At 40.5% G+C, this 27,267-nt stretch overlaps 1 protein-coding gene across 2 annotated transcripts; it reads right to left on the reverse strand.

Moving 5' to 3' along the window:
- Nucleotides 1–1,005: 1,005 nt before the first annotated feature.
- Nucleotides 1,006–27,267, reverse strand: LOC133760371 (flavin-containing monooxygenase 3). 2 transcript variants are annotated; one of them, XM_062192728.1, is made up of 9 exons: nucleotides 27,156–27,267; nucleotides 26,015–26,152; nucleotides 20,155–20,343; nucleotides 13,948–14,110; nucleotides 13,567–13,709; nucleotides 8,396–8,595; nucleotides 5,437–5,792; nucleotides 3,278–3,350; nucleotides 1,006–1,879 (listed from the first exon to the last, which is right to left on the reverse strand). In XM_062192728.1, exons 2-9 carry the CDS (start codon nucleotides 26,144–26,146, stop codon nucleotides 1,540–1,542), a joined length of 1,596 nt encoding a protein of 531 aa, XP_062048712.1. In that variant the 5' UTR covers nucleotides 26,147–26,152; nucleotides 27,156–27,267; the 3' UTR covers nucleotides 1,006–1,539. The 2 variants fall into 2 exon arrangements, with proteins under 2 accessions (XP_062048712.1, XP_062048713.1); XM_062192729.1 differs by having other exon boundaries at nucleotides 27,071–27,160.

Genomic DNA, 27,267 nt, shown 5'->3' on the forward strand with positions numbered 1-27,267 from the left:
TGGATTATTTTATCTGTTCTTAAAGTAAAATTTTAAAAATTGTAACTATCAGAAGTTTTAGTAATAAAAAGTAATAATATTCACTTTTTAATTAAAATTTTAGATTGACTTTGGTGCCTCACAAGTTCCGTTTATAAGGGTAATGACTTTGGTCACGGTTTTCACTAAGTATTAAATTTTTAAGAGATTTTTTTCATTTAGCTAAATGGCATATTTTTCATTCAGCTAAATCTTATATTTGGTACCCTACTCAGTGTTACTGTTGCTATTGTTTTATTGCTACATATTGGAAAGCTGGTTCCTTTATTGAGGATAGGAATAAAATGAGCCACTTTGTGTTAACTTTCCATGTTGGCCAAGTTCTGCCTGGTGTTTTTGGAAAGCAGAGAGCATTTGCTGGAGGGTGCTGCAAAAAAAAAAAAAAAAAAAAAGAAAGAAAGAAAGAAAAAAGAATGTAAAAGCTAATCTCCTCCCTTGACCCTCAAGTGGTATGTAGAGGTAGCCTGAGAGCATCATTTTATAACTGTTCCGCTTCACTTGCTCTCTAATTAAATTTGAAGTATGTATTTCAAGCATTTTTAAAGATTTATTTATTTATTTGAAATTCAGAGTTTAGAGACAGATGGAGAGAGAAAGAGAGAGAGAGAGCACTTTTCTATCTGCTGGTTCACTCCCCAGATTGCCATAACATCTGAGTCTGGGCCAGGCAAAAGCCAAGAGCCAGGAGCTTCTTCCAGGTCTCCCATGTGGGTACAGGGATCCAAACACTTGGACCATCTTCTCTTGCTTTTCCCAGGCAATTAGTAGAGAGCTGGATCAGAAGTTCAGCAGCCGGGATATGAACTGGTGCCCATATGGGGTGCTGGCATTGCGAGTGATGTCTTTACCCCCTTCTGCCACAGTACCAGCCCTCAAACATTGTTTACAGGAGAAAAGGAATTGTGTCAAAATGTTACATAGTATGATCCAAGTTAGAACAAAGAATAAAATTCTGGTTGCAAAGTCTTAATGGAACCAAAAGAGCTATAATTTTTATCCTTTTTAGATCATGATAAATATATTGGCTTAGTTTTTAAAAGATTTATTTATTTGAAAGAATTACCAAGAGTGAAGGAGAGACAGACAGAGCAAGAAATCTTCCATTTACTGGTTCCTCCCCAAATGGGAACAATGGCCAGGGCTGAGTTAGGCTAAAGCCAGGAGCCAAGAGCTTTATCTGGGTCTCCTCACATGAGTGGCAGGGTTCCCAACACTTGGACCATCTTCTGCTTCCTTTCCCAGGCTATTAGTAGGGAGCTAATCAGAAGAGCAGCAGCTGGGACAGAACCCTTATGGACACTGGCTTCACAGGCAGTGGCTCTACCTGCTGCACCACAAGACCACCCCAATATATGGGTGTATATTAAAATCTAGTAATACAGATTTATCGGTTAAGATTCTGAATAGGACAGTAGGATGGATGAACATTTTCATTTTTAAATAGTACAGTTTTTCTTGGTATTTGCTTATAACTTTCAGAAATCCTAGAGGGAACGATGATTAGAACACAAGGACAGCAGCAATTACGAGTGCAGCAATAGCAAGGAGCTTGAGCCAAGGGGAAAACAAGGAAGGCTTCTGAAGGTGTCCCACAGCGCGCGTCTTCATGGGTTTCAGCGTCCGATCCCACTGCGTCAGGATTGCATGTCTGGCCCCCGGCCATTTCCCGGGGCCCACCAGCCTAAACTGGTAAGGGCTGCAAGGGCCAAAGAAAACTTCCAGAGCCAATCTGGGATCTGTGAGAAACAGCCAGGGAATGTTAGGCTTCACCCCAATGAAGCAGGCCAGTTCATCCATGTAGTTGATGTAATCCGTCTGTATCGTCTCGCTTTTGCCGAACCTAGAGGTGAGAGAGGAGATCCTGCTGAGGATATCCAAGATTTACATCAAAACAAGAACAGGGAGAATGCCTCCCGCCTTTTTAACATGTGTTCATCAACAGGAAGCTCTGTGCTAGCCATGGCATGTGGCTTGCTTAGCCTGTCCTTTGTAGTTCTGCCAGAAAACTTTCATATTGATCTGATTTGGAATTTTCTCAACTGTGCAAGGAAGTTGAGAAAGACATTTTATACCCATTTACAAATGGATAAATTGGCCGGCGCCACGGCTCAATAGGCTAATCCTCCTCCTGCGGCACCAGCACACCAGGTTCTAGTCCCGGTCGGGGTGCTGGATTCTGTCCCGGTTGCTCCTCTTCCAGGCCAGCTCTCTGCTATGGCCCGGGAGTGCAGTGGAGGATGGCCCAAGTCCTTGGGCCCTGCACCCCATGAGAGACCGGGAGAAGCACCTGGCTCCTGGCTTTGGATCAGCGCAGTGTGCCGGCCACAGCGCACCTGCCGCGGCGGCCATTGGAGGGTGAACCAACGGCAAAGGAAGACCTTTCTCTCTGTCTCTCTCTCTCTCACTGTCCACTCTGCCTGTCAAAAAAAAAAAAATGGATAAATTGACTCTTGCTCACATGAAGTTGTTAGTTGATGGGCATGAGATCATCAGTGACAGAGCTAGGAATGGACCCCAGTTCTCTGGATTTATTCTCATTTTGCTGAGTCATTTTCATCACAGGCCTCTGTCTGAAGCAACTTAGCCAGTGTATGAAACTAGAGAAGGGAAGTTCAGGGACAGGCAGAGGGTCAAGCTGCTGCCTCTGACTCTGGCAACCCATATGGCTGCTGCCTGCTGCATGTGTGATCCAGCTCCCCACTAATGCTCATGAGAACCAGTGAAGGACGGTCCAAGTAATTGGATCTCTGTCACCCATGTGGGAGACCTGGATGGAATTCCAAGCTCCTGGCTTTGACCTGGACCAGCCCTGGTCATTGTGGTCATCTGGAGAGTGAGCCAGTTGGATGAAAGATCTCTGTATCTTTGTCTCTCTCTCTCTCTCTCTCTCCCCTTCTGACTTTGAGAGAAAGAAAGAGAAAGAAAGAGGGAAAGTTTACATCCACATACTTTCAAACTCCTCTGATTTCTAAACCTTTCTGGGTCTCTTTTCTGTGATACAGTGCAGGAGCCATGTGGGGCTAAAACTCACTATATCCTGTAGGTTCTCAGTTCTATTGCATTTGACAGGATTTAACACAGCATCAAGGGCAATAGTTTTGAATGGATGGTTGTGGCTTGTGGATGTCATTGTGATGATTGAATTGGGGAACACTTAAGACTGAACCAGTCCTAAGCATTCACAAGATCTGACTTTTGTCTGAGAATCCTAGGCTCCCATTACAATAGATACTTTTACCATTTCAGCTTTGTTCCCATTTTCTCATGTATATCATTCATCATGTCTTTCACAGGAGGCAAAGTACAAGTTCCTGAAAAAGAGAGAAAAATAATATTAAATTTATCTGTCATATGGCCAGCCTGCAATTTTTCCTTTGTAATAATCGATTGTGAATTATGTTAGTATTTCTAATCTCCTGTCACTTTGTAGCAAAACAAAATATTGAAGAAATGAAGAGGTGATCATTTTGGGACAAAAATCATTCCTAGTCTTCAGAGAACTACTGCTTGTCTCAGTAATTCAAGATCATTCTCTGACTGGTTTTGTAAATCAGTTATCAGATATTTCTCTCAGTTGTAAGGATTATACTCTAATCTTAGTCATATCTGTACAAAATTTAGAAACAAATTATGGCTAATTAGAGGTGAATTGTCATTGCCTTTTTTTTAAGATTTAGGAGAAAAAGTGTCCATAGGAAATAATCCTGCTTTGCCAGAAAATGAATTTCCAGCAGGTGAGATGCTTAATTTAGTGAAGTCCCAAGTATCTCTCTAGAGGACCAACCATTCTTGAATGTGAGTGTGGACAGGGGCTGTCCACAAATCACTAAGGGAGTTCAAGGAGATCATATCTAATTTGGATATGTACCAGGATTTCAGGCTTATATGGGTTTACTGAGTTCTTTGAAACAGTAATTGATTTTGTGCCCAGAGATACTCCAAATGCAGGATAATTTTTTGAATAATCCTTGAATCACCTAAATGAGAGTAGAACACTCTACCAATATGACTGCTCAAGACCTGCAGTGGCTTACTTAATTCCTCATTCTTTCAATCCTGACAGATATGATGATCACTGAGTGGCGATTGTAGATATGACCTGGTTCTAAACCATGTAGTCTGTCTTGTCTTTGGGTAGAAGAGATTGAGAGAGAGAGAGAGAGACTGTTCTGGGGCCCAGCTGCTACTGGCCTTGAGTTGCTTGTAACTTGTCCCTCTGAGCCATTGCTTTGCACATCAATTCCCTGTCAATTGCCTTGTTTCTTTTCTTCAGAATCCAAGTTAAAACTCTTATCCTTACAGAGAACACATGCCCCACCTTTTCTCCAGTACCAGTCTCTATAAGCCTGAATCCCAAGTGAAACCTTGAGTGGAATTTTGTGCCATTATCTTCCTGGTTGCTGACCTACAGGACACCATGGCCCTGCAATGTGTCATTATCTGGGTGGAAGGAGATAGAGGAAGGTCAGAGAGATCACTGTCATGGGAGACAACAATGATATGGAAGGCAGTCTGGTGGAGAGGGCTGGCCCAGGAGATACAGTGGCAGGTTCTAAGTTCCTATATAAATGGAAAGCTGTTAAGTCCCAGTGAGTCAGGATATGACTGGAGACAAGAGGTATGGCTGCAAAAGGAAGCAGGCCTGCTAAGACTCGCACATCCAGAAGTTTTATAACTCTAGGCTCAACAAAATTTTGCACACTAAATTTTGACATAGCTATTTGTCATTTAATCATGAACTTATGACCTGTATAAGTTTACTGCGAATCTAATCCCAGTGCCACTTGCTGGAGGAAACAGCCCACATTCTTTGCCTACCCCAGTCATGCTTGTGTTTCATTTTTGTTTTTGAAACGTAGGAACTCAGTAGTTATATATCTTTGAGATTGGCATCTACCACGCCCAGCACTTTCTCTAATGATCTACTGCTTGTCTTTATGTAATATTTGTTGAGGGGGAGAAAATAGTAGCAGAAAAGCCATGGCCTTTCCAGTAATCATATTTTCTGATTGCAAATATCTGAAATTAGCTGGATATTGTCCTGGAAACATCTGTTTTTCTTAACCTTTCGAATAATGCAATTTTATTGAGTGTTAAAATCCTAACTTTATAAAGGTCACACACCACGATTTCTGGTACTTTCTGGTTGAATGAATGATCTTGAGTAATTGTCAGCTCTAAGGTATTGTAAGTCACAAAAATATCTTGTTCTAGAGCATATGGTAATCCAATGCACTGTATTTTAATTTACTTATAAAATGTTGCCCCAAGAGATATATAATTATGGATTCTGAAAACTGGATGAGACTCATAATTAGCACAATAGTTTTCACAAACACTAAGTACATTCTCACTGGCCTCCATCTCCCCCATCAGTGATCTTATTAGTCCACTTACCCTTTATAACTTGGGCTGCCCAGCGGGCCTGGAGGTCAGTTGTGGGGATGGCAGCCCCTAAAGACTGGACGAGGCCAATCACTGCCATGGTTGGCTTCTCCAGTTGTGGAGGAAAGATCCCTTTGAACAAGGTGACCTTATTATTTTCGCTTTTGATGATGGAGTCATCAAGGAAAGGGTAGGCATGACCATAGCCTGTTGCAAAAATGACACAGTCGATGGCCTCGAACACGGTCCCATCCTCAAAAATGGCCGAGGTCTCTGTGAACTCCTTCACGTTGGGCTTGATGGACACAGTGCCACAGAGAATGCGAGCTGGGAGATCGTCATTGAACACAGGCTCTTTCCTCAGGGTTCTGTGTGGAAAATGGAGGCATCATTAGAGTTATAATATTTGCCATTTGTTTCATTGGTTCATATACAAATTGGCAAGGAAGGAGGAACCTACCCAAGATTTCCTTTCTGAACCATGATGTATCATTAATAGAGTTCATGAATAGAACTGATGTTACAGGAAAAAAGTAAAATAACAGAAGTTACTCTTTGCTGGCTCCTTCTCTATTTTCTCTGATGGATCGCTCTCTTATGTTTCAGAGAGCCCATTCCAAATCTCAGAATAAGCATCAGTGCCTAGTTTCTTAATAGGCCTCTATCAGGAAAATCTATAGTTAGAGAATCTTCTTATTTGAGTTTTTTCTTGGCTACTTATTACTTATATGATTTGATAAGGTTAAGGTTTCTTAAGTTCTTTGGGTCTCATCTTTCTCATTTAGAATGGCAATAACTACTTACCTAAGAGGGTCAATGAGTGACACAAATATTACAAAATATTCATGTACATGGTACTAAAATGTTAGCTGCTAGTTTTAATACAGTATATGCAATTAGTCACTGTTAAATGAGGAAGATCAAACAGGAGGAATAACATCAAAGCTGGAAATGCTTCAGTGAGGCTATCACAGGGAAATGAAGTGTGATGTCCTATTCAGTCCAAGACACAAGTCAGGTGAGGGAGGCAATATCAAATAATTTAAAGTTCAGAAGAAGTAGGGGCCAGTGTGATGCACTTGTTGGTCTAAGTCTGGAATGAAAGAGTTTTGACTGTTTTTCACTCAGCAGTATCTCCAATGGATGCAAGCAAATCTTAACTTAGTAATGAACTTGAGTAAAGTTGAAGGATTCTTGTTTGGCTATGGGAGCTTTAAGACGATCACAGGTAGATTCCACTGGGGAGGAAGCAACCTGGAATGAGATTGTTGGAACCCTGATTGTACAAAGGCTAAAAATCAGCCATGGCTATTGCAAGCCCTTTATTCTAAGCCCTATGCTCTCAGGCTTTTACCCTTGCTACTGCATTGAAACTGCTCTTGTCAGTCATCAAAATCAAGTCTCCAGATTCCACTTCTACTTTCACCCAACATGGTTGATGGTTTCCTCTGAAACACTGCCTTCATTTTGCTTGCAGGTCACCCCTCAATTTTCCGGCTACTCTGTCATTTACGCTTCTCTTCCTGACTTCTGAACAATGGCAACTCCAGAACTCAGCCCTCAGACATTTTGTCTTTTCTACTTACACTAATTCTTCAAGGCATGCCATCTAGCTGCATTTCTGTAAGTACAATTTATATTCTGCGCTTGAATCTCTGCTTGTCTGGAGTGCCTTGCTGGCACTCCATGTTCTTTTACCTGAAGCCCAATAAACTAGGCACTTCAATTTCCTTTTTTTTTTAATTTGAGAGATAGAGAGAGAGAGAGAGAGAGAGAGAGAGAGAGAGAGAGGGAGGGAGAGATCCCATCCTCTAGTTTCTCCTCAAATGGCCATAATGGTCAGGGCTGGGCCAGGCTGAAGCCAGGAGTCAGGAGCTTCTTCGGGATCTCCTGCGTGGGTGCAAGGGCTATTTATTGATCATGCCAGAGGTGATGACCTCATTCTTTCCCCTAGAAAACCCTTCCAGGAGATAACCTCATGGATCATTTCTGCATCGTCCTCAGGGTTTTTGTTGATAGCTCACTCATATGATTTAACATTGTGGCATAGCAGGTAAAACCACCACCTGTATTGCTGGGATCCCATATGGACATTGGCTTGTGTCCTGGATGCTCCACTTATGATTTAGCTACCTGTCAATGACTTGGGAAGGCAGCAGAGCATGGCCCAAGAGAGACCCAATTGAAGTTCTTGGCTTCAGGCTGGTTCAGTTCTGGCTGTTTTAGCCTTCTGGGGGAATGAATTCAGTTATTAATCTGAGTTTTTCACTCTTTATCAAAGGTTTTCCTTACCATGTAATGTGCTTGTTATAGGAGAAAGAAAGTAGGAGAATGAAGACGCAAGCACTGTGACCATAGTTCAATGAGAGGGGTCCACTATTAAGAGGTGGGTGAGGAGAGTGCTCAATGGGAAACATTCCTCTGCCTTGCTAAGTTAGCTTTGCCATCAAGTGAGAGGCATTAGAGCAAGTGGTTAAGAGGAAAGGCTGTAGAATCAGCAGATTTGAGTTAGTAGATTTTGAGTTAGTAGAATTAGCAGATTTGAGTTCTACTTCCTGGTTGTGGGACTTTGCTAAAGTTGCTAACTGCATCAGACCTCACTTTTTCATAAACAAAATGGGGATAATAGTAGAACCTACTTCCTAGTTGTTGTGAGGATAAAATAACACATTAGAGGCTTAGCAGAGTCTTGCCAAAATGCATTCATTAAGTGCTTCAAACATGTCAATTATTATTGCTGTTACTCTAGGAACAAATTCTTGTGGTATTATATAACTTTTCAGCTGTGCACATACAGCAAAGAGGATTGCAAAACAGGAAATCACTCCTAATATTTGTGATTCTTTATCCTCAGATATAGGAGATGTGACTATTTCACTAATATTTTGACTTGTTGTGTGGCTACAACACACAAAAGCTGTTGACACGGAAGGAAAGTTCAGCAGGTGCATCACACTCAACTCCACATTACCCATTTAAAGGCATCAGGCTGTAGTTCTCATGCTTGAACTTTGCGTTCATCTGCTTCACGTACCACCAGTCAGAGACGGCTGTTGGCAAGTTGTTCTTGAGGAACGTTTGAAACCGAGTGACATACAACATGTCCCAAGGATAACCGTCATCCCAGACTCGGCTCATCACCCAGGAGCCACTTCTGGAGCTGATGACCACCTTCAGAAACACAAACCCAACCATTAAAACAGTGGCCATTTGTACTGAATGTGTGATTTGCTTCCCTGATCTCCCTTCAGAAATGGATTCATGACCCCAGCTCCCGGGAGTGTTCCCAGAAGTCATCCTTCAGTGATCACACCTCTTAGGGAGTTGCTCTGGCTGAAGGTAGAGACCTCACTCCAGTTCATATGCCCCTTCCAGGTTCCCCCCACCAGTGACTTGATATGGGTGTGCAAAGGTCAGGTTTGTCACTCAACTGTGGCTGTTTTTTTTTTCTTTTTTTTTTTAAGATTTATTTATTTGAAAGGCAGAGTTACAGGTAGAGAGAGAGAGAGAGAGAGAGAGACAGGGAGAGAGAGAGAGAGAGGTCTTTCATCTGCTGGTTCACTCCTCAAATGGACATAATGGCTGGAGCAGGGCCAATCTGAAGCCGGGAGCCAGGAGCTTCTTTTAGATCTCCCATGCAGGTGCAGGGGACCAAGCACTTGGGCCATCTTCCACTGCTTTTGCAGGCCATAGCAGAGAGCTGGATTTGAAGAGGAGCATCCAGGATACGGACCAGTGCCCATATGGGATGCTGGCACCACAGGCAGAGGCTTAGTGCACTAGACCACAGTGCCGGCCCCCTTACCTGTGACTAATCTAAGGGGCCATCTCGCTTCACTGAAAGGTGAAGGGCAACTAACTTCTTTCCCTTCCTGGAAAGGTATCGTTTCTAAGAGTAGTCCCAAAATAAACTACCTGATCTCTTATCCACATCGCTGAGTCATACTGTCACAGGAAAATTTTAATAAATCTCTCTGGCATGGATGAGCAGTGACTGACTGATAGGCATAGCTCCTCTTATCTGACAAATGCTATAAACAAGCAATTATGATCTGGTAAGTAGTATTTTCACTTAAAAAACCTGCCATCATCCTGGAAAAGGAAAGACATTTGAAGTCAGAAAATCATATTTCAAACTCTAGCTCAAGGAAAATTCCTTTAATTTCTCTATTTTCATTCCTTTATTTCTCAAGTGGAGATAATGGTAAGTACCACATGAAATTTATGTGAGGGTAAATCCAAAGCCATAACCTGTGCACTTTGGCTAACGTTACCTGGCATATAGTATGTGCTCAGTAAATTTATATTTTCTTCCATTTCTACCATGTTACTCCTTAAAACTGTAGTTATTTAGGCTCTCTGCCCTCCCTCAACAATTTTTATATACATTCTTCATAAGGGAAGTCAGGCAAATAAGAAGGGGCTGACAGATCAATTTATTAATTTGAGAGCTTCCAAAATTGACCTTCCTTCCATCTAGTTTATCATATGTATAAATATCACCCATATAAATATGAATATATTAAAACTATTATTTCATCATGTTTCCTTAGCATAAGAAGCTGAAATAATTCACCTTTATTTTTGAAAAACATCCGTAGTCTTTATTATTCAAGTCTCTAAAATGGATGACATAACCTGACCCTAGTCTTTCTTTCCTATCCTAACCTTGTAGCCACTCTGTTCTTGGAATCAGGAGACCTGGCTTTCAGTCCTCTAAACCTTCCATGTCAATCATTAGTGTCTTCTATGACCTCCAGGAAGATAATGGACATTTCTGCTTCTCAGTTATCTTTTCTATCAAACACACATAATAAAATTCTACTACCCTTTCCCTACAATCAAATGAGCTCATTTACCTGAAGGTATCTGAACACCACAATGTATTATGTGCATAGTTATTATTAAGATCCTCCAAATCAGCCAGACAAGTTTATAATAGTCAAGTATACAGTGTTCACTCCTCCCTTCATTCCTTTGCTCATGCTTCCGTTCCCTCTTCAACCTTAAATTTATCCTCTAAGGCTGGTTCAGGGGATGGGTATTTAGTATAGGGGTTAATATGCTGCTGCGACATCTGATCCAATATTGCAGTGCTGGTTTTGACTCCCAGCTCCACTCTCAATTCCAGTTTCCTATTAACATGTAAGTCGGGAGGTGTAGTGACAGCTCGGGTAGTCGGGTCCCTGCTACCCATATGGTGAGGCCTGGATTGAATTCTCAGCTCCCAGCTTTAATCTGGCCTAGACCCAGCTCCTATGGTCTTCTGGGGAGTAAACCAGCAGAGGGGAGATCTCTGTCTGCCTGTCAGTCTGTCTCTTTCTACCTTTCTGAATTTTTAAAATTATTTAATTATTTTTAATTTTCATTCTTTGTTTAATTTTTTTTAAATAGACTGAGTCAGGTCCATCTTGCGTGTGAGACCTCCAGTTCTATAAACTTTTAGGCATTTGGTCCCCAAATCATTTGTTTATCCTTTATTCTAGTAGTATCTCTTGTACTGTTGTCATGTTCTCTACTTAACTCTTGGGACTTTGTTTAATTTATGTATGTCAGTGCATCATTTTCCCAAGTAGACGTGAACTTTCTGAGAAGAAAGACCTTGTAGTCACTTTCTTTTTATGCCTTCATGATATCAAGTGTAGCGCTTTGAGAAGATAAATAAGAGCATATATTTCTGCCATTTGTCCTGCCATGATGTCTTTTTTCACTAATTCTAATTCTATGACATAAAATAGGACCTAGGTTGGGGTGCTCAATCTGCAAGAGATGACTTGTGTTGGGGATGAAGGATATTAGCAGGCATGACATCTGGAAATGAGATTCCTGTCTTGGCTTCTCAGCAGTCTACTCCTAAAGAATCTTTCAAAACTAATAGGTGCCATTGTCCAAACTCTTTAACATGACCTAACCTAAGAGGCCCTGTATCACCTCTTCTCTTCCCTACATCCTCTCCTCATATCACTCTTTTCCAAACCCAGGGATTTGCAGCCACAGGAGCCTTCTCTTAGTTTCTTGTGAGGCACTAAGTTTTGTCATGATTCACGATTTATGCCTAGAGATCCCTTCTGATACCGTGCCTCTTTCTTATCTTTTAGTTCTCAGCTTAAATGTCACCAGCTCAAAAAGAATCTTTGCATGTACCAGTCTGAAGTAAGTCATCCCTATAAGCCACTCTTCCACCATGCTGTCACTTTCTTTCGTAGCACTTTGCACAACTGTAAATCAAACCTTTGTTTATTTACTAACTTGATATCTATTTTTCTCATACTGGATTCTGAGTTCTAGAGTAGGAGTCTGTCCTTTTGTTTGCCTCTCTCTCCAACACCCAAGCCAGTGCCTGGCAACAGTAGGCTCTGACAATAACAACAGGATGGATGGGTGGCTGAATACATGGCTCTGTATCTACATTGCTTAAATTATGTACAAATGCTTCAACTCTGTAGCATTTCCCCAAGTAGATTGTTTTTATCTGTTGCTATTGAGAAACCTGAAGCCTAGAAGAATCAAAGGACTTGCCCAAGAGTCTTAGAGTCATAATCTTAATCCTAAATTCTCATGTTAGGCATCAAATGTCTTTAAGAAGACCATTGCTAATGTTCTATCTTTGCCTGTTAGGCTATGTAAAATTCACCGGTGGAGGAGGACACTGCAGGGAGGATTCCTAACAAATACCAAACACAGTTAATTAGAAGTAATGGGCCCTCAGGGGCTGGCGCTGTGATGCAATGGGTTAAGGCAGCAGCCTGCAGGGCCGGCATCCCATATAGATGCCAGTTTGAGTCCCGGCTGCTCCACTTCTGATCCAGCTCTCTGCTATGGCCTGGGAAAGCAATAGAAGATGGCCCAGGTCTTTGGGTCCCTATACCCATGTGGGAGACCCGGAGGAAGCTCCTGGCTCCTGGCTTCAGATCAGCTCAGCTCTGGCCATTGTGGTCATTTGGGGAGTGAGCCAGCGGATGGAAGACCTTTCTCTCTCTCTGGCTCAAACTCTGTCCTTCAAAAAGATAAAATTAATATTAATAAAGAAAAAAAAGAAATAATAGATCCTAGTGTTCCACAACACAACAACGTCTTATACTCAGTCCAAGAACTGAAGTAGAGGAGTTGGTAGGCTCCAAGCATAAAGGATAACAAGACAGAAATCTTAGTTTCTTGATTTGATCAGTTTAAAGTGCATACATATGTTGAAATATTGCACTGTACCCCATGAAAATGTATATATAGTACATGTTAATAAAAAAAAATAAAAGTCAAATGACACCTCACTTGTTACCGAGGGAAGCTGAACTATGTAATCCACCATTTAGAGTGGGTGATACTGCACGGCAGCAAAAGCTGTCACATGGGACTCTCGAATCCACACTGGAGTGCAAGTTTGAGCCAAGGTTCCTCTGCTTCGCATCCAGCTTTCTGCTAACATTCCTGGGAATGCAGCCAGTGGACACCTAAGTACTTGGGTCCTTGACTCCCGTGTGGGAGACCTGGATGGACTGCCTGGAGCCTGGCTTCTAGCTGGCCCTGCTGTTGTGGGCATTTAGGCTGTGGTGGGCCCTGGCTGTTGTGGATGGAAGATCTCTCTCCTTTTCTCTCCTCTCCCTCCCTCTCCTGTCACTCTGTCTTTCACAAGAATAAGCAAATCTTTAAAAATATAGAAGTAGGGGCTGGCGCTGTGGCATAGCGGATAAAGCCGCCACCTGCAGTGCCGGCATCCCATATGGACACAAGTCCCTGCTGCTCCACTCTGATCCAGCTCTTTGTTATGGCCAGGGAAAGCAGTACAAGATAGCCCAAGTCCTTGGGCCTCTGCACCCACATAGGAGACCCAGAAGAAGCTCCTGGCTTTGGATCAGCACAGCACCAGCCGTTGCGGCCAACTGGGGAGTGAAGATCTCTCTCTCTCTCTCTTACTCTGTCTCTCCTTCTCTTTCTATGTAACTCTGACTTTCAAATAAAATAAATAATAATTATTTTTAAAAAATAGAAGTAAAAACTGGAAGTAAAAGGAGTGAATTCATCAAAAGAAAAAATACTATTTTTGTACCTTTTTCTCCCCCCATACAATTTCATATCACACCTTTGAAAGTGTTAATAATTGTTGCTGTCTCTTTAAAGGTAGCTTCCTTATGGGGGAAGTGATACCTGTTCAGCTGTGTGGCTGAGCTCTGTGGCAATATCACAGCCAGAATTCCCCAAGCCGATCACCAGAACACGCTTTCCCTTGAATGTTCCTGGTTCCTTATACTCCCTGCTGTGAAAGCTTTTACCTTTAAAGTGCTTTAGCCCTGAATGAAAAGTAAGAAACACACGAATTAGTTTGGTTTTAATCAGAAAAAAAATTTTCTTTAATGTAAGTAATCTTGTGGGTGGATGCAGTTAAAATACCAAGGAATTTTAATGCTCCAAATATATTACATATCATAGAAATACATTTTAATTTATCTTATTTACATTTTTGTTAAAAATCATCAAGACATTGAATCTTGCCAGAGGTGTAGAAGCCAGCCTACGTTTCAGACTTACCTGGAAAGGAGTCTTTTGGTAGGTTGGGATACACATGGTGTCCAGAACAAATCATTACAGCATCAAAGACAGCGGTTTCTTTCTTACCATTCCTTTCAGTGGTAACATACCATTGGCCAGTCACTGAGAAATCAGGATGTTTGTTTATGCTGGATACAAGTGTCTATGAGAAATGTAGAAAGAAAGCTGCTTTTTCTATGCTAACAGTTAGATTTGGCAAAAACAGTGTGGGAAAAAAAAAAAAAAACCTTTAAAGATATTTGCTTAGGAAAATACTTAATTCATTATTGACGTACATGTTACAAATTTAAAATTCCCTCAGAATATATCAGAACACTAAATGACATGTGTAAGGAAATGGGGTGCAGGTGGTGTCTCCTCACACAGGGCACCAAACATAAGGGAAAGGGTGCAGAACAGAGAGGAGACAGGGTACAAACTCACAGCCAGACCGAATTTATTCAAGGAAAACAAACTCACAAAGGTTGACCAACTGCCAGGGTACACACAGACCAAACACAGGCTGAAGGCCCACACCCCAGCAGCCTGGGCCATTTTATGTCTTAGGTGAGCTGGGGTCGGGGTGGGAGGCAGTAGGCAGAGGTGAGCTTCTCCATACAGGTTTTTCAAGTTTGGCTTCAAACCTGGGATACAGGGGGTGGGGTGGTAGAAGATTTAAGGGGAGACTCCAGGCCTTCCTGCTTCATGAGAACTTGGAGTGAGGAAAGTTGACCCCAAAGGAGGAAAACGGCTTGAAGAGGGAGACATCTGACCATTTACCATTTCTCTGTGTAAAGTTTTTAAAATTTTAGAAAATTTTGAGACGAACATGCCAAATTCCAGCTGTTTTAGAATCATTGTCCACTTTATATTGAGGCCAAATTTTAGTGCAGAAGTGGATTATTTGCTTCTGCTTTGTCTCCTCCTTCAGGCCCAGCTTGAGCAAGTCTTTTAAGAGGCAGACCAGAGTGGGGTCGAAATTTGGAAATTTGGAACCCATGACATGATAGGAAGAGGGTCCTTTCACAAGCTGTTCCCCAGGAAAAAAATCATCCCAACCCAGAAACTAAGTTCTGAGTCCTCTAAGAGGAGAGAGCGAGAATCCCCAAGCTTAAACCAGAGTCCCAGCTCTAAGCTGTGGTGGATGAGCGCTTCCCCCAAGTGAGAGTAACTGACCGAGCACCCCAGGCTCTACAGAGGGGATGAACCAGTCGCTTGAGGCTACAGAGACCTCTCTCACCAATCTGATGGTTTGCAAATTAGGTTCCTTGTGGCAGTGATGAGATCTGTCAAAGATTCAGGCTGTGATTCCATTGGGAAATGAGCAAGTACAAGAGAGAATGAGAAAGTGTTCTGGAGAGGCATCTCTCAGGGCCATCCGGGTCAGAAGGGAAAAGGAGATTGCAGGAAAGAGAAGGTAGGAGGTGGGCAGAGACAGTTAAAAGGGGGAAGAGTTCAGAAAGAAAGTTCAGAGGAAGGGTGGGGGATCACACCCAGAGAACGCAGGAGTGGCTGGCTTGGGCATTATGCTGATCCCTTGCTCCCCTCCTCACACAGGGCACCAAGCATAAGGAAAAGGGTGCAGAACAGAGAGGACAAACTCACAGCCAGACCGAATTTATTCAAAGGAAATAAACTTGCACAGGTCGACCAACTGCCAGTGCGCACACAGACTGAACATGTGGCAGAGGGCCCAGACCCCAGCAGCATGTATATTTTTATTCCTGCATGGTTTTTGTATTGCTCAGTATTTTCTTCTGCAATACCAGAGTGACACACACTGGTGTCAATCATAGTTTAAATGCAGTGCACACCACATCTAGAAATACAGCCACCTCCTAACTCACCTCTCCAGCCATCTGACATTTTAATAGTCTTACTATCTTAAAAATATTATTGTTGTCTTAAAGCGAAAGGCATTTATTCTCAAACCTTAGGATGTATAAGAATCACCTGGAAAACTTCTTAAAGTACAAATTCCTGAACTGCATTTCCAGATGTTCTGGTTCAGTAGTTCAGAGGTGGGGTATGAGAATTAAAATTGCCTACAAACATCCAGGTGATGGTGATGCTACTTGAACTATACTGTGAGTAGTCCTGGACTAGATTATCAATATTTATTTGTAGCTAAAAATCTATCTGTTGGTGTACTCCCTCTTTTGAAAAAACACTAATTATTCTAGTTACATTGAAAAGAGAATAGTTATTTTATATTAACTGTTTTTTTTAATATTTACTTATTTGTTTGAAAGAGAGAGATTGATTTCCCATCCACTGGTTCATTCCCCAGATAACCATAATGTTCAGTATTGCCCCGGGCTAAAGCCAGGAACCAGGAACTTCATCTGGGTCTCCCATATCTGTGCAGGGACCCAAGCACTTGGGCCATCTTCCACTGCTTTTCCCAGGCCATTAGCAGGGAGCTGGATTGGAAGTGGAGCAGCTGGAACACAAACTGCTGCAAATAGAGAATGCCAGCTTTGCAGGTGGTAATTTTGCCTGCTACGCCACAACACCAGGCCTGGCATTAAGGGGCTAGCATTGTGGAGTAGTGGGTTAAGTCTCTGCTTGTATACCAGCACTCCATATTGGAATGCTTATTCCAGCCCCTGCTACTCCACTTCTGATGCTGGTTCCTGCTAATGAGTCTGGGAAGACAGTGGAGGATGGCCCAGTTACTTGGGTCCCTGCCACTCATGTCAGAGACCAATTTGCAATTCCTGACTCTTGGCTTTGGTTTGGCCCAGACCAGGCTGTTGCAGTCATTTGGGGAGTAGGCAAGTAGATAGAAGATCCCTCTATCATTGATGCTCAGCTCTTCAAATAAATAAACAAATAAATAAATAAATATTTAAAACTTTATTACATAGTATTTCATACATATTGGAGAATTCACATACATATATGTATGTCATTTCTATTATTTATGAAATATAATAAAATGAGTACTGAAGAATCCATAAGATCTTGCACATCATTTATCTGAGATTACGTGAATTACTTTTGCTGTTGTAAATGGCAAGTTTTTTGCTTTATAGTCTCTATTGTTGGATTACAGAAATGGTATTATTTTTATACATTGACACTATATAGCACCTTTTTTTAAAAAAAATATTTATTTTACTTGAAAGTCAGAGTTACACAGAGAGGAGAGGCAGAGAGAGAGAGAGAGAGAGAGAGAGAGAGAGAGAGAGAGAGAGTCTTCCATCCAATGGTTCACTCCCCAGTTGGCCGCAACGGGAAGAACTGCACCAATCTGAAGCCAGGAGCCAGGAGCTTCCTCCAGGTCTCCCACGTAGGTGCAGGGGCCCAAGGACCTGGGCCATCTTCTACTGCTTTCCCAGGCCATAGCAGAGCTGGACAGGAAGTGGAGCAGCTGGTCTTGAACCGGCACCCATATGGGATGACGGCGCTTCAGGCCAGGGCATTAACCCACTCTGCCACAGCCCCGGCCTCTATATAGCATCTTCTGACCTAACTTCTGGCCTAACTATTGTTAATTTCAGTAATTTATAGTTTCCCTTGGGACAACTATATAGACAATCATATCATCTGTAATAATCTCTTTCTTTAAAGTTATCATTTCTTTTTTTTTTTTTTTACTTACCACAGTGTTTCTTAAATTTCTTAAGACTATTACAAAGAAGCAATAATAATTAGGAATATCATTTTTGGCATTTAAAGGGAATGCTTGTAACTTTTCACTGTTTAACACAGCACTGTACAATAGCAATATAATATGAGTAACACATACGATTAAAATATTTCTGGTTGTCACATGAAAAAGTGAAAAACAAACAGGGGGAGGTATTTGGCCTAGCAATGAAGACGTTGTCTGAGACCCCACATCCATGAGGGAGTGCCTGGAATTGAGTACTGTTTCTGTTCTTGCTTCCTACTTCTTGCTAATGTTTACCCTGAGACACAGTGGGTGATGACTGAAATAGCTGCATCACTGCTACCCACGTAGAAACCTGGATTAGGTGCCTACCTCCCAGCTCAGGCCTGGCCCAGCCCTGGGCAGTTGTGAACATCTGGGGAGTGTACCAGCAGATGGAAGCTTTTTCTCTGTCTCTCTAACAAATAAATAAGTTCTTTTAAGTGAAAATATATATACTTAAGTACTATATATCTGATATTTTATCATTTCAGTATGTAATCAAAATAAGTCATTAGTGAGATGTCTTGCAATTTTTTTTCATAGTAAGACTTTGAAATCCATTGTGTATTTTATGTTTATTTCGTTTTTGTGGCTAAGTGGCAATCATGTTAAATAATAGACTCAAAATAATGTTCACATACATTTTTGTAGATCAAGAAAATTCCTTTCTATTTTTAGTTTGATGACAGTTTTCTTTTTTCATTCTTTCTTTCAAGCAGAAATGGATGCTAAATTTCAGTTAGTGCCTTTTCTGACTGCTAAATAGTAAGTTTTTGTAGTGAATTATATATTTATATTTTATCATATTAAAATAGTCTTGCATTCTTAGGCAGAACTCAATTCACTAAAGGCGGCTATTGGATTAACTTTTGAAGGATTTTTTGTGTTGCTCTTTCTGGGGGAATGGGCTTGCAGTTTCCGATTTTGTAGTGTCCTGTCTGCTTCTGATTTCAAGGAGTAATGCCATGGAGTGAGTTTTGGAAATCATACTTTGTTTCCTTGTTTCCAAAAGAGTTTACAAAACACTGAAATTATTTCTTTGTTGCAAAATTTGTAAATACTTATTGAATTATATGTTTATTTTTTATGGATGATTTTCAATTTCTAGGTCAAAAGAAGCATTCAGTCTTTCTACTTCTTGAATGAGGGTTTTTTTTTTTTTTTGACAGGTAGAGTTACAGACAGTGAGAGAGAGAGATATATAGAGAGAAAGGTCTTCCTTCCGTTGGTTCACCCCCAAATGGTTGCCATGGCTGCACTGCATGGATCCAAAGCCAGGAACCAAATGCCTCCTCCTGGTCTCCCATGCGGGTGCAGGGCCCAAGCACTTGGGCCATCCTCCACTGCACTCCCGGGCCACAGCAGAGAGCTGGACTGGAAGAGGAGCAACCAGGACTAGAACCTAGCACCCATATTGGATGCCGGCGCCACAGGTGGAGGATTTACCAAGTGAGCCATGGCGCTGGTCCCTTGAATGAGTTTTGACAAATTAAAAAAAAAAAAAAGGTTGAACAATTTTTCCAGCAAAAACATTTGGCAAATACTTTTATATCATTCTTTGAAAAGATGTAAAGGGTTTAATTTATTTATGTGAGAGGCAGAGTGATGGAGAGAAGAAGAAACAGAAAGAGATCTTCCATTTACTGGTTCACTCCCTAGATGGTTGTAATGGCAGCGTCTGAACAAGGCTAAAGCCAGTAGCTGGGAATTCTACCTGGTTCTACCTTGTAGGTGGTTGGTGTACAGTTACTTGGGTCATCACTCTGCAATTTCCCAAGCACATTAACAGGGAGCTGGAACAGAAGTGGAGCATCTGGGACTCAAACTGTAGCTCCAATGTGGGATGCTGGCATTGCAGTTGAAGACTTAACTTTTTGTGTCATGGTGCCAGTCCCTAATAGTTCTTTATAAGTAAATTTGAAATTTCTATGTGGATCTATTTTATGTACCTTTTGGTTCTTGATATTTAAAATTTTTCTCTTTGCTCATTTTTTTCTTAGCCTGCCAGCTATCTTTCTATTGTTATCTTTTGAGTCTATCCAATAAATGAAGCATCAATTTTTAAATATATTTTGTTTTCTATTTAATTAATTTCTTTTATTATCCTCTTCATTCTATATAGTTTGTGTTTACACTTTTTTACTAAATTGTTAAGCTTCTTATTAGTTTGTAAATTTTTCTCATTTTCTATAAAAGTTCATAATTTCATCAAATGTAAATTATTATTCAGTTTTAAATATTAAAAATCCCCACTGAAAATTTTTCTTTAACTCATATGTAATTTAGAAGAAAGATTTTTTAAATTCTAGATTCATAGACATTTAACATTTATTTCTTATTTTTGATACTAAACTATGTGGTCAAATCTTATAAATTTCCTATAGATACTCTGAGGAGAAGGAATATAATCTGGTGTTAGAAAGGTCATCCTGTTCAAAATGTTGTCAAATAAGAAAGAGACACTGACAGGAAGAAATGGGAAGCGTGAAATAGACATGAACTTGTTCACCATTCTGCCAATAGATAATTCGCCAATAGTGTCTTACCTTAAACTGTATGTATTTCAGGAGGTTTTTTTCTCTGGCAAATGTCGTGATATATTCCTGCAGCTTGCTGTTATGCATAAAACTGGGGAAGTCATCAGGGAATGGGAAGTCTGGAAAGCACATCATCTCTTTGGAAGAGTTGGTAAAGACCGACTGGTAAATGCTCGCTCTGCCCTCCTCTGCGTGGTCCTGTGAATGTATAGATTCAAACGGGAGAGAATTGGCAAGTTAGTACCCAGATCACATCTGAGACCAGTGCCAAGCAACTGTGCTCACTTGAATTAAGTTTGGTAAGATGACACATAAATTAACATCTGTAAAACAATTGATGCTGACCACAAAAGTTTATCGAGGACATCTAGAATATGTAAGGCACACAAACTTTGAATTTAATTGTTTTCTTTTAGAAATATGTAATTAGAGTTCTTTTATTTCCTAAAACTCTAAATAGGGTGACATATACTTACCAAAACTTAACTTTGCAAGATTTCAATGGATCAACTCATGAGTATGATCATCTAATGGTCAATTTATAAGTGCAAACAATGATATGTGTTTGCAATTATTTATACTGTTTCTAAATGTTCACATTTTTAAGTTTAATCTTTTAAAAATTAAGCTTTTAAAAAATCAAGTATAAAGTTATGTGTTAACACTGAATGTAACATTGAATATAAAATTTAATCTTTTAAAAATTAATTTTTGAAAAAAATAAGTATAAAACAATGTGTTAACATTGAATGTACTACATAGAATTTATTTGAAGTGCATGTTTTTTGAGCATCTGTGTAGGTACAAATATTTTAACTTTTAGCAATGTAGAGATGTCTGAATTTATTATATTAACTCTGAAAACCTTTCTAAAAGAATTTTAGAGAATATATTGAGTGACAAAAAAAATAAAGTGAACATTGAATAAAGAGTGATTAACAGTTAGAAGTTCTGAACATTGTGCCATGGTCCTCAACCTTAGTCACACCTTGATTAAATTGGTATAAACCTGAGCTGAAGTGTAGGTTAGAGTTAGGTCCCATTCTCACAGATTTAATTTATTCTGCCAGGAGTTTTAAGCACTCCTAAGTAATTCTAATGTTCAGCCAAGGTTGGCAGTCACAGTGTAGAATGAAACAAGTAAAAGTTAATGACCAACCAACCACGGTTACTGTGAAAGCTCCTATCACAGGCACATCTATTATGGCTGTAAGTCCAGCAATGCAAACTATTGAGGTAACAGGCCTTGTTTATATACATACTTAGAATCATGATAAGAGATGGAATCTTTCTTGGACCACCAAGGTCTTTTATGTTAGGCCAAAGGTTTAGGTGAATTATCTTTATTTCATATGAGCTCCCAAAACAATAAATCAGTAAATTGTTTCGATTTTGTCTTGAAGTTTCATGAAGAAAGATCAAAGTGCAGATTTCTACGTGTAGTTGTTTGTTCATAAAGAAAAATCCTGAGCACTACGAATTCCCAGTTAGGGTTCATATAACTCAAAGTTCAGGGCCCCCAGAAAATGAATTATTAGTGGTAGAATATTATGATTATACTAAAAGCAATGTGGCTACTGCCTGTTACTGACAAGTAATTAAGTAACAGGCTAGTTAACATGTTTGTTTCAGAAAACAATGTGGTATTGAAGTGGTACATGGGTTTCCTACTTTTCTTTTGGTTCATTAATCTTGCTAGTGAGAATGTGGGATTGGGTTTGTTGAGTTTACGAATTTTGATAGATATGAGAATGAATACAATAAGAGAGGAAACGTTAGAGGACATATTACTATGTAGACCAGAACAACAACAACAACAAAAGTCAAAGGAAGCTAAGAAAGAATTGACTGTCCAGAAAACAAGTCTGTGTTCATCAAACTTAAAGCCAAAATCCATACAGTTTACTGCCTTACTGTTTGGAGAACTGCCGAGGAAGGCAGGGGTGGAGGTGTGGACAGTTCATTTATATCTGTGGCCGGTTATAATGCACCTCACTTTTCCTGTGACCAAACGGTGAGGGAAATGTTATTTTGGCTTTGGCTCAGGATTAGAAGAAAGAACTAGATGGGTACAGGGAAGTGCTATAGGAAAAAGCTGTAAAAACTTAAACTATCTGCACCTTTAGTATGCCTCACACTTAACTAAGTTTAGATTTCCTAGAAGAAAATAAAAGTTGAGAGGAAGTAAAATGCTAACATCAACTTAAACAAAGGTAAAGAGAATATAAAATTAGCATAGTTTTTTTTAACACAGTTAGACTTTTTAAATAATTGGTGTTTCTCAAACTCTACTAAGAGTCATATTGTAATACTAGATGTATTGTCACATTTGACATCTGTAAGTTGCTAAACAGTGGCAAAATAGTTAAGAAATAAGTCATTGTATCGTTTCTTGTGGCTACTGAAATAAATTGCCACAAACTGAAGTTTATTTTCTCATGGTTCTGGAGGCCAGCAGTCAGAAATCAATATTACTGGGCCCCAAACAAGCTGTCAACAGGGCCATGTTTATTTTCAAACATTCTAGGAGAGAAGCCATTGATTGATTCTTCCAGCTTATGGTGAATACCGGAGTTCCTGCCCTTTGTCAGCGTGCACACACCACGTCCATCCCTTGGCTTGTGACTCCTTCATCCATCTTCAAAGTCACAGCACAGCATCTTCAAATTCATGTCTCTCTGCTGACATTAGCACATCACCATCTCTCTTCTTTTTTTTTTAATTTATTTTTATTTTTTGACAGGAAGAGTGGACAGTGAGAGAGAGAGAGACAGAGAGGAAGGTGTTCCTTTGCCGTTGGTTCACCCTCCAATGGCCACTGTGGCCGGCGCACTGTGGCCGGTGCACCGCGCTGATCCGAAGCCAGGAGCCAGGTGCTTCTCCTGGTCTCCCATGCGGGTGCAGGGCCCAAGGACTTGGGCCATCCTCCACTGCACTCTTGGGCTATAGCAGAGAGCTGGACTGGAAGAGGAGCAACCGGGACAGAATCCAGCACCCCGACTGGGACCAGAACCCGGTGTGCCGGCGCTGCACGCAAAGGATGAACCTATTGAGCTACGGTGGCGCCGGCCATCTCTCTTCTTTTTTAAAAACATAATTTAATTTATTTGAGAACAGTGTGCTAGAGAGAGTGCTCACTCCCCAGATGTCTGCAATGTTTCTTGCTGGGGTTGAAACTAGGAGCCAAGAATTCAGTCCAGGTCTCCACAAGAATATCAGGGACCCAGTGACTTGAACCATCTTCACTGCCTTCCAGGGTCTACATTGTTAGGAAGCTGGAATCAGAAGCTGGAGGCAGGTATAGGACCCAAGCACTCTGATGTGAGACATGGGCTTCCTAACTGCTGTGTTAACCACCAAACCAAACACTGTCCCATCTTCTTTATTGGTCTGTGCTAAGTTTTCCTCTGCCTCCCTCTTACAGGGTTACAAAATATATCATTTTGGTCCCATCCAAATAATCCAAGATCAATCTCAATATAAAGAATTTAAAATTAATCATGGCTTCAAGTCTTATTTTTCCTTGGAAGGTAACATTCATAGTTTCAAGAATTAGGATGTGGTATTGGTAGTATTGGGAATTATTCAGTTACTCAGGCTACCTCAGTCTACTCTCTCATCCCCAAAGATTCACATTCATCCCTCATGCACAGTAAATTCTCCTGATCCCAGTATCTCCAAATTCTCAACACTCTGCAGCTTGACATCAAGTCCCAACTTTCATTTATATCTCATCAGTTCAAAAATTCCAAATCTCATCATTTAAATTATCTAAGCAGATATAAGTGAGACCTGAATATGAGCCATTACAAGGAAAATTCCTTCTCTTCTAAGGATCTGTAAAACTCAAAAGTAAGTTATCTTCTATTAAAATACAGTGATGGGGGCAGGTGTTGTGGTATAGCGAGTTAAACCACTGCTTGGTATGCCCACATCCCATATTGCCTGGTATCTGGATCAAGTCCCAACTCCACTTCTGATCTAGCTGCCTGCTAATGCACACTTCGCGAGGCAGCAAATGATGGCTCAAGTGCTTGGGTCCTTACCACCCACACAGGAGACCTGAATGAAGTTCCTGGTGCCTAGCCCAGCCCTGGATGTTGTCTGCTATTTGCTAAATGAGTAAATAAATGGATGATTTATCTCACTACTTTTCAAGTAAAAATAAGTAAACCTAATATATATATATATATATATATATATATATATATATATATGTATAATGGTGGGAAATGCACAGAGGAACAGCTAAGAACATTCCCACTCCAGAATGGAGAAAATGGATGGAAGAAAGGAATTGTAATGCCAAGCAATTTTGAAATCCAACAGGGCAAATTCCATTAGGTTTCCAGACCTGTGAATAATTCTTTGTGGCTCAAACCTCTGCGCTGTATGCATGAGGTTCTACTCTCTGGGCTCTCTTTTTTTTTCTTCTTGAAGATTATCAAATGTTTTCAATTTTCAGTTCAGTTGTGTTAAACTGTGACACCAGCTTCAAATTTTAAAGTCTTCCTTTTGCAGCAACAAAGGCCACACTCACTGTTTCTGGCTGTGTTCCTCTGAATCAGGAAACCAGCAGTGTGTACTATGTTCAACGATACTCTCCAACATACGTTTGAATAACACACTTTGGTCAAAACCCCTACATAGAAGACCCGACTGGGCAGAGCCCCCTAGTGCAATGATAACCCTGCAACTTACAGAGAGGTTAAGAATTCAGGCTGGAGAGAAAGACAAGCTTGAATTGGCATTTTGTTTTCACCACTTACCAGATGTGTGCTTTTGTCTCTTTGCATTATATGCTTTAGATTGATATTTAAAAGGGAAAATTATTCTTAGCTGATAGGAATTTCATAAAGATTGGATTTTGTTTGACATACTGAAAACACTCTCTGGGAGTCACCAGTGTGCTATGTGGGAGTCCCATCAGCACACTCCATGCAAGGTGCTGGGTGGTTCCAAGAGTTCTTTACAGTCTACAAAATACCTGTATTAATAAGAATAATGCCTCATGGTGTTAATAGTATTTAAAGAGCCATCAAAGACACTGTTTCATTAACTACTCAATTCTTTTCATCAAGGTACACAGTGTGATCCAAATTTTGCATTTTAGGTGAAAATAGTGGTTTAAAGGGGTTATTAATGTGTATATATATATATATATTCTCTATATACAAAAGGGTTATATATATGGGTTATATATATGCATATATATATTTATTTATCATAAGGGGAAAAATAAGATGGGACAGGCTTAGCCAGGCAATATTCCTAAAGCTGGAGACAGTGCCAGAGTGAGAGGCACTGGAAGACCTCATACTTGCCATTGTCAGGCAACAGAAAAAGTGATTCAATGAGTGTGTGCATGTCTGTTGAGAGAGTTTTTAAAAATACAGAGAGACAAAGATAGCACCAAACAACTTCAGAACAGTGTGCCCTGTCCTTGGTTCCTTCTGCAGCTGCCCAAAGTCAGCACTTGAAGTTTTAAAGTCTGTGGTTTGAATCGCTAAGATACCTTTGGTAACATCAACAAAAGAATGGGAAAACTATTGTATTTTTAATGAGTCAATCATGTTATTATTATATAAACCTAACCAGTATTTGACCACAGATTTTACCACACAAATGGCTCCTACTAATGACCTATCAGGCAGGTGACTTCTGCCTACAGAACTTCCAAGCTTGCCCATTGCCTAATTTACTTCTGATTTGCAAAGAAGCTATTTTCTGATGTGCTCCAATATTGTACTTCATGTAGTCAAGCCCAGTAGCTGCCATGGTCACAGGTTTGGAAGCCCGTGCTGAAGCCCTGGGTTTCCACTCACTCCCCGCCTTGCTCCCCTGTTTATTGCAGCGACACCACACTTACTGAAAATTTCCACAGTCCCCCGATGTCATCGCTCATCTCAAAGCAGGTGGGCTCTAACCCCTCCTCCAGACAGCTCCTGATGGAAGCCAAACCACTGATACCAGCTCCAATGATGGCCACTTTCTTCCCCATAGTCACCTGTACACAGGCCCAGAGAACATTACAGCAACAGTACTGCTGAGATTCAATGTTTTTATTTTGGTTTCACTCTTTAGCTTAATTTGAAACTTTAAATTTCTTTTCCAAGCAAATACTACTTTAAAAAAGTTTGGAACTCCTTTGAGCAATCTTACTCCCTTTTTCATTTCTCTCTAATTTTTAAGGAGAATACTTTCTTCCAGCAAATAAGAAGCACTTCGTGCTACACTGATGAATCAGCGGTTACATGCATGCAGACAGCTCCCCTCCATATTTATATTGCCTTTGGTCTATTGTTATATACTCTCCTCAATAGACAGTGCCTAGGAGAAAGACGATGCAAGTCACAACTAAAACATGCTATGCCCAATGCATATACATGAAGAAACAACTATATGTGTGCACTTATACACACGTATCTTATCTTCATTCTACTTTGACTCAAGACTTGATAAGGAACAATGTCTGAGGATGTCTGTATTTCAGTACACAAGAGTCACCCACTTTCCTCCCCTGATAGATTCCACCTTCTCGATTGAAAAGTCAATTCCTTATCTAAAAACAACTTCTTCCCACTAGTTTTTATCCCAACCTCCATTCTCTTCTAGAAAATCACATTTCTTAAACTTTTCCTGTTCCTGACACTATATTTAGACTCTACTACTACTTTTTCCTATTCTTTTTTTCCTTTTAGACAAAAATGGTATAGCTGTGCAAAGACACAAACAGATGTTAGGAGCCATGATATATGGTTCTCAGAAAAAACAAAAGAAATGAAAACAAAGCAAAACAAAACCTGCTCGAACGTTATCCCCTTTGCAGACATACAAACTACCGTATGCTCTTTCATTTACCAGTCCCACCCTCCTACTTCTCAGTCCTTCATAATATAATCCCTTTTCTCCCTAGTAACTTTACCTTGTCTTCCTTTCTTCTGTATGGCTAAGTCCTGTCTCAGTCGCCTGGGCAGTTTGAGAGAGAAAATGCTTTATAGTGAACTCACATTCTAGGCAGCAATGGGAGGAGCTGAAATTAAAGAGGTAGTCATTTCTTGGTCCCCTGAAGAATGAGTCCACACCCCAGTCCCTGTGATGGGTGGCACACAGGGCCAGCTT

The sequence above is a fragment of the Lepus europaeus genome, chromosome 5, assembly GCF_033115175.1.
Source record: "Lepus europaeus isolate LE1 chromosome 5, mLepTim1.pri, whole genome shotgun sequence".
Lineage (NCBI taxonomy): Eukaryota > Metazoa > Chordata > Mammalia > Lagomorpha > Leporidae > Lepus > Lepus europaeus.